Source organism: Protopterus annectens, chromosome 4.part0 (genome assembly GCF_019279795.1).
Source record: "Protopterus annectens isolate FY-2018-M chromosome 4.part0, PAN1.0, whole genome shotgun sequence".
Lineage (NCBI taxonomy): Eukaryota > Metazoa > Chordata > Ceratodontiformes > Protopteridae > Protopterus > Protopterus annectens.
In genome coordinates, this window is record NC_056733.1 from 335,687,411 (window position 1) to 335,700,924 (window position 13,514).

Consider the following 13,514-nt stretch of genomic DNA (forward strand, 5'->3'; position numbering starts at 1 on the left):
ATTGTGGTAATGGCTGTTAACCATGCATTGTCATTACTAACTGTGTCTGAATTAAGAGAGTCATGGTGTTTCAGTTTCTTTGCATAGTGCGACTGACAGTCTTGGGGGAGTCTCTTTCATCTCAATGGTACATAAGATTGCTCTCAAGAGTACAGATTTGCAGAGTGTTTGGGGCTTGCCTCATATTTTGTTTGGTTCGTCATGGAGCTTGTGGTTCGTTGGTGATTCACTATGGATTGCAGTCATTAGATAATGGTAAAAAAATGGGATTTCAGATGTAGCATGCACACACAGGTTCTGTGAAGACCAGTTAAGATATTTCACGGGCTTCCAGTACCCACTTGTAACAATTCTGGTCATTGCTCATGCCTGGCTGAAATTTTAACCAGTGTGGGGAGGGTTGAGGATTAGACAGGTGTATTTTTGCAGGCTGTTGTAATGTGACCTTAAATGCAGTTAGTATATAGTATTTACCTCTTTTTATGACTTCCTGAAATAGGTTCTGGTTAAAACTTAATTGACCACATATGCCAAGGCAAGCAGGCTTACTCAGCTTGTGTGCTGCAAATACAGACTGTTCCACTACTGCTATCGCTGACAACTACTGGGGGGAAATATCCTTGGTACTTAAAAAAAAAGAAAAGAGAAAAAAGCTTCCTAAAGAAGGTAAGCAGTCTTTGGGGTGACAATGTATGCAACATCCCTGGAACTGTCCGCTTAGAGGTGAAATGAGTTTGAAGCTTTTGTATAATATTATGTAAATTAGGGGGGGGCAGTAAGTTAAAAAATAATGATAATAATAATAATAATAATAATAATAATAAAAATAATTTTGAATAATCTCTTCAGTCCATTTTCCATACATTTCTGGCAAATAATTGGCAATTCATTGAGGACTGAGGTCAGAATTATGACAGACATTTGATTTTAGACTCCACTTCCTTCATAATCTACTGCCAATGGAAACCTGTTATTGTAAGACCAATATTTACAAGGAGTTGTCCAGAATTCTTGGTCTAAGAGATTGAGAGGTAGGATAGCAGGGTCTGAGCTGTCTATTGACTTGCCTCTCGGCTGGGCAGATTTTGCTTCATTCCAGACTGCCTTCCATCCTTTTACTGCATGGATGCTAGCTAAACTGGTGGACAATTAGACACTATTATTTAACTAGTAGGCACTAAAATGTGTGTGTGTGTGTGTGTGTGTGTGTGTGTGTGTGTGTGTGTGTGTGTGTGTGTGTGTGTGTGTGTGTGTGTGTGCATGTGTGCGTGTGTGCATGTGTGTGTGTTTAATACATAAGTGTAAGTGTAGATATAAGGTACACAATGGGATTCTGCTGTGGCAGTTCAGAGTTTTGTGGGTCCAGATGCAGTTTCAGGTTCTCGTTCGTGGTGGTGGGGGGTTGTATTCACTTAGTCATATAGTGTCCAGGGTTTCAGGAGGAAATACCTACTGCAGGTTTGCTATTTTGGTCATCTGATTTGGTTTATATAAAATAAAGGGTGGCTAATTATATTCAACTTTACAGATTTTTGCAGAATGTCCGTTTTTTGTTTTACTTAAATGCGAGTCCATTTTCATGATGTTGTGGTTTATGGCAGAATATTGGCAACTTATGGTAGGAGATAATGACAGACATTTGAGCTGCAGTATTCATGCCCTTAAGGAATTTATGCTAAAGCAAACCTGTTAATTCTATAATTCAGAATTACTGTATGGAGTACTTGTTCTGGAGCGGCAGTAGGGTTGCAGCATACCACTAAACTGTACAGATTTTAGCTGAATGTCCATATGTGGTGCATTACACTTAATAAGTAATGACAGTATTTATAGTTGTAGACTCTTTCTTCTGGTAAGATGTATTAATCCACATTCTCTTATTCTGTCAAGTTAATATTAAAAGTGCCTATTGCCATTTCTGGATGTGTTCCTGGTTCTGTTGAAGTTTGTCTCTGATTAAGTGAGAGATTTGCATATGGATTTGACAAAAAAGTACAGGAAAAGGAATGTGGTTTTGTGAAGCTGTCCATGTTGTGGGCTTCAGGTTATGTAATTTAATTAATCCCAGGCAGAGGTAAGGTGTTATAAAGTGTGTGCGTGTAAAGGGGAAGATACCGTGAATGTGACATTATGTTGTCTGATTTGCAGGTCTGCATTTTCTGAGCTATGGCTGGTATGCACTCAGCAGTAAGTGGACATTGTTTCTGCCCAATATACCTCTCGTCTGTCCAAATTTGGTGAATGGTGGAGCACTTCCCAATGGCTCAGTATCAGTGTTAACTGTTATGCTCATAGGATGTTTAAAGGTGATAAATGTATTTATAGAATAGACTTGTTAAGAAATAATGATTTAGTTCTAGTTATCACTGGTATCAGTTGAATTGCTAACACAGAACATGTGATAGACTTTTTAGAGGTAGAGCTTTGAGGAACATGAACTTTTAGCAGATGGGAAGGTTGTCATTAATAAGTTTTGATTTGTGTGTGGGCAAATAATTTATAGTTTGCTTTTCTTTTGCAGATCACAAGGCGTGCACATCATTTGGTGGCCTGAAGGAAGTGAATTTGACAGGTGATAGTCAGTGGCCTGAAGGTGATGGATTCTGATGTGCTGGATATGCCAGTCACTGGAGTGGTCCACAATGAGATCACAGATGGGGAAGCACAGACTGGGCATCAGTTGGTGGCCTGAAGGAAGTGGACTCAGAAGGTACTGGATTCAGCTGGGGTGGATATTTTGGCTGCTACAGTGGTACACAATGAGGTCACAGGTAATCCCAGTTTATTATGGGCTCATTAAGGCACACCAAAGTTGGTGCAGATGCAGGTGGGTTACTCCATGGTCTGTGTTAATTTGAGAACTTAGCATTGTTCTCCATTGTATCTGTCAGCAGTAGGCAGACAGAAGGGTTTGACAGAGCATTACAAAGTATGCGTGTGTGGTGGGGATGTGTGAGGACATGGGTTCCATTGTGTGAGTAGACATTGGAAGGTTCTGTGATTGCCAGTGGGTGCAGGCCATGGTTTGTGTAACTTACCAGATTTATATATATATAAAAAAAAAATATATATATATATATATATATATATATATATATATATATATATATATATGGATTCACTTCAGAAGCTCGAAATACTGAAATCTTGAATTTCAGTATCTCAAGCCCAAGAAGTAGAATCCACAAAACAACGAAAACTAAAAACCGTGAAATTCAAAACCTTGAATACCGGAAGTTTTGAATTTCGCGGTTTTACTACACACACACACACACACACACACACACACACACACACACACACACCATGCACCACACAAACACACACAATCACTCTACTACATGAAAGAGGGCAAGCCCCCATGCACCCCCCATGTGGGGGCTGTGCCCCCCACACCCCCCTACTTAAATGTTCTCACACTGAGGTCGCACTACATACAAACACACACAAAACACCACCACACAAGCTACTTTCTCTTCGCACACACACACATCACAGCAACAAAACACACTGACACACACCACAATCCCTACCCAAACCCCTAAACACACACACACAAACTTACCTAAATGCATGACCATAGTGGAACTTTAGAAGTGAGAAATTCAAAACCTCCGGTATTCAAGGTTTTGAATTTTCTGATTCTAAACCTTCGCTATTATGTGGATTCGGCTTCTTGGGCTCAAAATACTGAAATTCGAGATTTCAGTATTTCGAGCTTCTGAATGGAACCCATATATATAGGGTCTATATTAGAACACCAAACATTCAAAATTTTGAGTGTTCTAATATCGACCCCGATGCATCGAAAATTAAAAACATCGAACATTCAGAACAGTGAATTTTTTCTTAGGGAAAAAATTTGCTGTTCCAAAACACATACACACAACACAAGCACACCAAACAAACAGCAATCCACACACATACATCTAAACTCTTACACCTAACCATACACTAAACTATGCATACACCACTAATTATCCACTTACCTTAACCCAAATCCTAACCCTAAGATCCATCACTATCACACAGTCACCTCACCTGTGCCCTAACCCTAACTCACCTACCCTGCCCTAACCCTCACGTCCACACAATCGCACACTTACCTGAACCCGACCCGTAACTTTCCACCACAGCGCTGAAAATACAGAAGCAACAGAAATGGACAAGCAAATTCTTTCCCTAGGAAAAAATTCAGCTTCTGTTTCTTCGATATTTTCAGCGTTCGCTGAAAATGGGTCGATATTAGAACACTCAAAATTTTGAACGTTCACTGAAAATGGGTCGATATTAGAACACTCAAAATTTTGAACGTTCGGTGTTCTAATATAGACCCTATATATATATATATATATATATATATATATATATATATATATATATATATAGGCAGGCTATGGTTTGAGTTAAAAAAATCAAGGGATGAAGTTTCGGAACAAGGGTGGATTAGGATGTTGTACAGCCCTTAGGGCTCCTGAAATTTGCAAATTTTGAGGAATGATTATTCACTGGAATGGCCCTTTGAGCAGAGGAATAAGGCTGGTCATGGAGATTTGCATTTGTTTACAAATGTTGTGGAAGGTGTTGGCTTTGGGAGCATAGTTTGGGGAGGGGGTTTCTGGCTTATTGGAAAGCAGGATGGAGGGACAATTGAGGATGTTGAATATTTAGAGTTTTAATTTAATCTGGAGTAAGTTTAGCAGGAGTTGTTGAGGATTAGGGTTCACTTTCATTTGTTTACTATGACAGTGGTATGGGTTGTGCTGTTGATGTTTGACAAGGTGTATCGGTTATATTGAGGTTAAAGGATTGCTACAGGAGCTTGGGGCACCTTTTATAAGTAAAGAATATGGTAGGGCATTGCTACATTGGTTAAATATGTGTTACAGCTGTCTGTGGTAAGGAGTTTTGGTGGGAAAGAGTTAGTAATTTATCAGGCATGATACCAAGATAAGTCAGTTTAGCTGGTTGAGGAGGATTTAGCTGCGAGTACTTTAGTTGCATGGGTGACAAGGCTAAGCAAACTTACTAAATCTTGGTTGATGGTTCATTGGTTGGAAGGGCTGGGGTAGGTTGATAGTGACAGACTTTGGCTATTGTCAAGATAGGTTTTGTTGCGGGGTTGGTGTTGGGAAATAGAGGTTCATGGGGTTATGGTTTATGTGGCTTTACTGTTATGGTTTATTTTAGTCATTCAGAAGGTGGTTTGTTGGTCAGAAAATGCTAGGATGGTTATTACCTTTTGCTGCTTATACTGGGTAGTTGGTGTGATGGCTGGATTGTTCTTAAATTGATTTAGGACAGGAAATCTCATTTGGTCATTATTATATACATTGGGTGGGATAATAGGGTTGCAGTTAGACATGATGGTAGGTAATTGTCCTTGCATACTTTAGCATGACATTGGGTTTAATGTTCTGGTGTTACCTTTGACAGGTAATGTCCTGGAACTCACTACAATGTTAATACTAGTAGTTACAATAAGTGACAATTTAGTTAATATACATCATTTATACAAAGTTATGATTATTATTTTAATACTGGTTAGGGATCTTTGAATTATTTTAAATGTTTAGTCAGTTGGTGGCTTTTGGTACTTACATGGCTTTTGGGGTTGATGACAGGGATACAGTTTTGCTTAGAGATGATGTTGTACACTGAATGATGCTTGGCTTAACTCCCCTTTTATGTGTGGTTAGATTATTGAAATTGTGGTAGGAAGGAGGGGGAACAGCCTGGCCAGGCTGGTGGGTGGAGAAGAGGGACAGGTTTGCCCTGTTCTGTTCACCCTCTGATGTTGGATGTTCATTTTCAATGATTTGGGAAAGGAAAGTGAGCTGTTGGAGGCTGCTTGATAAACAAAAATAAGTGAGCGGAGGTAAGGACACTGCTTATTGGTTGGATGCTTAATTCAATAAATGGTAAATTAAGTGAGTAATGGGAAGCTGCTTCATAAGTATAATAAGCAAGTGGAGGTAAGGACACTGCTTATTTGGTTGGATGTTTAATTCAATAAATGGTAAAATTAAGTGAGTGGTGGGACTCTGCTTCATAAGTAAGTGAGTGGAAGTATGGACGCTGCTTACTGGATCAGGATGAGTGAGGTGACACTTTCCTGATTAACTTTACATGGATATTTATGCACTGATTATAGTCAGCTATACTATGTTTCACTTGTAATTAATAAATAGTATTGGTTAACAAAGTTATGTTTATAGAAGTTTAATAAGGGTTGTGTCAAACGTCATTCAGTGTGATGTGTTTATTGAAGGGAACCGGGATAAACACAGTAAAATGGAGAGAGAGAGAGAGAGAGAGAGAGAGAGATCAAAACATTATGCTTTTGTAGGTTTTAGTATGTCTGTAAAATGAGTCTACAAGCACAGCTTTACACTAATAGTATTTTTATACCAAAATCTCAATGCTAACAAATTAAGGTAAGTGGTAACTACAACTACACCTACAACAAGGCAAAACAAAACTATTAACCGATATAAATTTAAGATGAACTAAAATTTTAATCTATAAATTCGTAGTTCCAACAGCTTATCTAAACAGTTAGGTATGCTAATATATGAATAGTTTGTATGTATGAGGAGCTAAAAATTCAGTCTATAAAGTCTTAGTTCAAGCAGCTTATCTAAATGATTAGGTATGCTAATATATGAATAGCTTGTATATTTAATTCATTTCAACAACAGTTCATGAGGCAAGACTATGAATTCCATATACTGGAAAGGTTAACTAGCTCTTAAATCAGGTGACTAAACAAATAAATGTAACAGAGATTATGATAGTACAACCCTTAACTACATAAATCAGTATAACAATAATAAAGCTAACATATTAGTATTATTGAATAAAACGTTTAATTGTGGCTGTACAAAAACACATGCAGGCTTGGATCAGGGGATGAGTATTTGCAATGAATACCAAGTGGAAGGTCAGTTTATAGACCTGTAATACGTATATTACTAGCATTAACATGTAGAAATAACAAAGTTTGGTTTAGTTGCCTTTCCAAGCTCCCAGGCTGTCTTCATGTCAATGCAAGATGTAAGCATCTACCATACTTGTGTCTATATATGGAAGGATGCAATATACCTGAGGTAGAGCAGGATAATGGGGCCCTAGAAAGGTAATGGATTCCGCACCCCAGCAGCAGGGCAATTATTACAGATATTTTGATTTCATTTAAAACTTTTATTTCAAATTTTATAGCACAAACACTGATAGCAATTTGCTAAACAAAACAATACAGTCTTTTAGCTTCAACAGTATACTCTGCCATTGAAACTCACATTCATTTAAATGATATTGAAACACACAGTCAAAGAAAATGTATCTGGCCAGTGATGCATTAAGTTTACTTTTGGGCTGTTTCAAACCATAGGCCCTTGCACACATTTTAGGACCATGCATGCATGCATGTGTTCTTTGATTCACCTCCAGATTGTATTAAAATATATTCCTTGTATAATACAGCACCCTTGTTAAATTGTGTTTTAAATTTGTAGTTTTGAACGTTATTCAGTAAGCAATGAAACAAAATGTAAGAACCAATAATGACAAAACTAACCATCTCAGACCATTTCAACCATCAAAGGCCACTCAAACTTCTGTCACTACAATCCACCAATATAAGTCAATATACATAATCTCTGCAGAAGTAAAAGTCATCTGAATAATTCTGCATTAAAGAGATCTGTAACCAATGAAGAGGTTGCTGATGGCAAGCAACTTTACATTTAATTATTTCATCTACAAATTTAGTGCCTGCTGCCCTTGAAAAATAAATTGTCTATGGTACATTAAAAAAAGTGGCATGCCGGTAATTTTGCAATAGGGAATGGTTGGCAAATCAACAACAGGTTCATAGTTACTAGGTATCTTATTCAAAGGAGGAAGCCCTCAGGCGTGCAGGAGCCCATCCCCCCTTAAAGTGCACCACAGTATCAATAATCCATCTTCGTGTTGTGGAAGTAGAACTCACAGCCTTCTGTACCAAAGACAAGAATGTTATTTGCTGTGCTACTAACCCTGCTTTCAAATTTCATAGCACAAACACAGATGACCATTTGCTAAATAAAACAGCTGCACATTGAAAACAGACTTAGCATGAGCAATAGTAGGCTTCTCCTCCGTTGAAACTTACAATTCCTTGAAAATGCACTGAAACTCTCATTTCTTGAAAATGCACATCTGATGAGCTGTCTGATAGGATTCAGGCTTTTTGTCTCCTGTAACTATGGTAAAGAATTTGAGCCTGAGAAGGGTAATTAGCTAGCCTGCCATCCCTACCTAGGGAATTTCTCTTTCTCTGTCACAAACACACACACACACACACACACACACACACACACACACACACACACACACACACACACACACACACACACACTCTCTCTCTTTCTTATATGGCAGTTTCTGTGACCTATCCATGGAAGGAACAGCTTGCTCATTTCTCTCACAGCAGTAGCAAGCAATCTCACTCATCTCTCTTATGGCATCAAGCAAGTTATTTTTGTTAAATTCCATGCAAAAAGCAGCTGCAGCAGGAAAGTTCGAACATTTAAATTCATGTTACAATGCACATACAGATGCAGAGTGTGTTGTTATAGAAGAAATCACAAGCATAGATGCAGAGTGCATCCTTAAAGAAGGAATGTTTTTTAATTGTTTAAAAATTGAATGTTGTGGCAGCCCTCTAGCCAGTGCACCCCCAGCCAGTGGAGCCTAGGCAACTGCCTAGGTCACTTAGTACTGGATTTGTTTCTGATTTGAGGAGGAGAGTGTTGGTTGGCTGATCTTGTTGTCTATCAAAGATCTAACCATTAGACCACCAGAAAGAGCTTTAAAATAACTAAAGGGGCATTTCTCATGTTTGAGAAAGATGGGGAGAGTGACCAAATAAAAACAAAATGTGTCATCTTGGAGCCCTAACAAAGGCATGAAAGAGGACACAAGACAGCATAAAAATCCAAAGTCTTCCTTTGCACAATGCACTACAATATGCAAGCAAAACAACCCATCTAAAGTGATCATATATGAATTCCAACCCAACGGTTTAGTATAGCGATAGTACACTGTTTGGTGGGATTCACTGTGTAGCCTGGTTGCATTACTAGATATTTTCCTAAACATTCATGCAGATGGTGGTCTTTGGTATGTACTTGATCTTGTGTCACTATATGTATTTTCTATGATCGAATAACTGTTGCCATGCAGACTGCCAAGTAACCTTTCCTTGTGTTTGTGCTCTTCATAAGAGGTGTGCTTACATGATTATATGTCATTTTCTCTACTATAAATTTCAGTTCTCTACACATTCTATGTCCGTTATTGTGGTGTAGTGTCTTGCTGAGTTGCTTTATAAACATCCATCTTAGTATGGATGGTTGTAGATTTCTAGTAGCATTGTAGGCATCACAGTCTCATCTACATGCACCATCTCCCAACCCACATATACCTATTACACTTGTATGTATGTTTTCTGACACTTCACCCAAGACTTGTATGAGTGTTTGTTTCTGTTTCCTTCCAACTGTTTTTGACATATGCACATACAGCACAACACATCAGACTTTTCACTTAGCTCTATTTGTTGTTACATTTGCAACTAGTGTTCATTCATGCACTAAGTAGTGTAATCCATTATGTATTATGTAATACAGAATAAGCATGGGTCTGTTATAGTGGAATAATGACACACCTCGGCTAGGTTAGAGCACAAGGCAGAGCCAAAAACTCTGAGAACTTAATACAATAACTGAACTAACATAAGACATAGTGAATTACTTTGATTATGAAATTGGACATGTATAGAAAACTTTAGGCTAACTGTATGCATTTTAAAAGACTATAATGACATCTGCACCAATATGGTTGAATAGCAGCACACCAGAGACATACTCTTAACCATTTAGAGTTTAGTAACCTTTCTACCAAATCATAACATTTAGTAAAAGATCTCTTGAATAAAAATGTGAGCTCTCATTTCATGGCTATCTTGGTGTCAGCTTCATAGCTGCAACAACTTAATTTTTAATTCTTCAGCTATCTGTCTCTTTGCTCCCTTATAATGTTATCAAGAACTCACACAAGTGTGTCTTTTTAGTTGTTAATTAATAACCATATTTCTTTCTTAGAAAAGAGGGCTTTTAATTAGCGTGTTTTTATTTCACTCAGTGTATTCATTACTACTTAAGGGGTGTTGATCACTTACAGTGAAACTCCCACAAAAATGTCCCACACATGTAAATAATTTGTTATGCATAATCTTTAAGTAAGCTTTTTCACTCTCTTTAGATGCATGCATATACATTATAAATTCTTACCTCTGTGGGAGCATTGATGACAGAAATATTGTAACCATACTGAAAAGTTCCTCCAATCCCAGCAGCACATGTAGCCAGGAAAAGGTTGCATTTTTGAACCTGGATAAAATATTAAGAACCATAAAAAACAAGGAAGTCTTACTGTAAACCTGTTTTCAAATTTGCAAATAAATATCATCACATCTCAAATAAATTGTCAATCAAAAACATCTAGCTTAGTTATGGCTCCTGTATCATCACTATTTAATGTAGCTGCTGTGAGATAGCACGTGCTTTATGATGTTAAAACTCTAATACAATAGCCCAAAGATGTGAGCACACCTTGAATATTAATATGAGTACCCAATTTGTCATTCTCTATCACACACAATATAGATCCAAATGGTATAAAATTTCATTACACTTCAGGTATTTATCCCCCACCAGGTGTAGCAGTATGGATTTCTTCTTTATCTGTTACATATTAATGTTTTCTTGTTAAGCTCTATCTGATTATAGCAACATACTCTAGTTCATAAATAAGGAACTTGAATAATGAGATGGTAAGTTTAGAGCTTCTAGAAGTGATACATTTTAAAGTGCATCCCACAAATGTAATTGTTTGTAAGCCAAACAATAGACAACCATTGGAGTTAGTCTGAAAGCAGAGTTTATAAAGCCAGCTAAACTGACTCTAACTCTATGAAACAGAGCACTTCTATGACACTGTTCAAGAGGAACCTGGACAAGTAAATGGGGTACTGTAAATTCTTACCAGGGATAGCGCCCACAACCTTCCTGGACATGGGCAGTCATCACTAAATGCAGTCTTGTGGTATTGACTAGTACTTTTATGGTATTACATTGGGTTGAAATGGTTAGGTTTAACATGACCTCTGGGTCAATAGACTAGTAATCCTATACGATCCTATGATCCTATGACAGGTTAAATATGGTCACTCCTTACCCTTTTTCTTTTATAATGTGTAGCACTACAGTACACTGTAAAGCCTAATATGTCAGAAACAGAATCAAGATGTGAAAGAATTACTACATCTTTGCTTTGTGAACAATCCCTAGGTATACTTAACATTGGTGGATTACAGTTCCCCATCAGCACTTATGTTAAGAAGTAATCAGCCAACACATCATAACATAGTTTTGAATCAGGGTTTTCCATATTACAGTTTCATCTGTAAAATGCACTTGCAGGTACACCCTTTTGTCATTGTTCACTTTTTTAGTTATGAAAGCAGTCCACCTGGAAGTGTGACATGTCATTAGGACAATTAGCAAACAAAAAGCTGGAGATTTTGTATTTTGCATCTCAGCAGAAGAGATTCTGTAGTCTGAGACTCACATTTGTAACAGTAAAACATGAAAATCTCCCAGAGTTATTTTTGCTTCAACTAGACAATATATAACAACTTGTTGTGACTTCCAGATAATACTATGTGTATACCAAATAACTGGACCTAAAAAATAACAGTTCCACATTAAATTAATAGTATGTTCATCTCCATCTGATGATGTAATATTTATTGGTATCCATGTATCTACTTAATATAAGAATTCAGTAAATATACAAATTATGTAATTTTAATTAAATGATATTTAATTGGTTGGTTATGCTACTCCTCAGTTATTGATTTAAGCAAGTTTTATTTATTTATTTATTTGTTCTTTTTAACATAAAGACATCTCTGTAGGAAATAAATGCACATTTATATATAAAAGGGTGGGTCATGTAACATGTTATGTATCTCTGACTCACTTGTGTCTCTTCCAATTTAAAGCTGCAGTAAACAGACTGACTTTGAATAAAAATTAATTCATTATAATGTCCCCCTCCAACATGCATGAACTCCAAGCTCAGAACTTGGACACAAGTTCATGCATCATGTTTATACTCACTGTGCACAGCACAGTGGCAAAACTGGATTCTATATTCATTTTGCACTAAACTGCTCATTGTGGACAAAACTAGTGATCTATGTTTACTAAAATAATGAAGATTCATTTTCATTAGCTGAAATTCCATGTGTTTTCCTAATGATTGTTACTCTAGTTTACCGTCAGCACAACTATTCTGTTTGTAACTTTCATAGTTTATACAAACTGATCAAAAGCAGATTTTTGTTTGTCTGTAAGACACTGAAAGCAAAATTTAAAAATAGAATACTAAGTTAAGAAAACTGGCAGGTGAAATTCAAGTTTTATTGAAAGTGTAACCTTGCTTAAAATGCCAAATTCTCTGAATTCCTTTGTTTTTGTACTTACCAAGTTTAGAATTTTACAGGATTTTAGTGGAAAATAGAAAAACGGTAGATATGAAAATATTCAGAAAAACAAGGCATTTGCAGAGATTCAGTAAATTCCGTGTAGGCTTCGCATGAAGGATTTGAAGTCTGAAACTCAAATTATGCAATTATTGAGTCACATTAGTCCTGAGATCATACCAGTGTGATACGGCAAAAAATGGCCATTCTGTGAAAATCTGGATAGTTGTTAGGTATGATAGTTAAGTATATGGTCCAAACACAGTACAGGACAGTGTATACAGTGCAGAGTATTGTGAAATCCCATCCCTGTGATTCTGTACTGAATGTGTGTAAATGATCTGTAAGGATATATGGACTGCCATGTAAAATAAACACTCGGGGGAAGTATGTGTATTGAACAGGGACACACAGATGAACTGTAGGAATTAACACAGGGAAAGAGGACAGGTGAAACAAGCTAATGTACAGCAGACAAGGGCATGTCATTGGAAGACACCAATCACATATCAATATGGTAAAGTAGGGACTGCAAAGTGAAAATGGGTATTATGCGACTGTCACACAAGGTGACATAATTGTGAAGATGTCTATGTGAGATAAGCATCCTTACATGAACAATGCAGAGGACATTTATCAGGGATGTTACATACAATTGCGGTAGGGTTCATATTGTGAAGCTATGCAAACTGATTTGCCTGAATATGAGTGTAATCTCAGCAGAAGTCGCCAGCAAGTGGGACACAGGTAAAGGCTCATAGACAACATTAAAAGAAGCAACCACAATCATGGACAATATCAGAATAATACCACCAGCAATCCCATATCTCTGACATAACATATATGATTCTGAGTGATCAGAGATGATTCTGCACAAACACACTTGTACAACTATTATGACATGTCTACACTCTATGAG

General features: G+C 37.2%; 1 protein-coding gene across 1 annotated transcript in view; it reads right to left on the reverse strand.

Moving 5' to 3' along the window:
- LOC122800251 (solute carrier family 2, facilitated glucose transporter member 11-like) overlaps nucleotides 1–10,691 on the reverse strand; it is a 400,142-nt gene extending 389,451 nt beyond the window's left edge. Inside the window, exons 1-2 of the mRNA XM_044069742.1 lie at nucleotides 10,680–10,691; nucleotides 10,338–10,436 (exon numbers count right to left, since the gene is read on the reverse strand). Of these exons, the coding sequence (XP_043925677.1) occupies nucleotides 10,338–10,436; nucleotides 10,680–10,691 (111 nt within the window). The remainder of the gene's footprint in view (nucleotides 1–10,337; nucleotides 10,437–10,679) is intronic.
- Nucleotides 10,692–13,514: the final 2,823 nt, after the last annotated feature.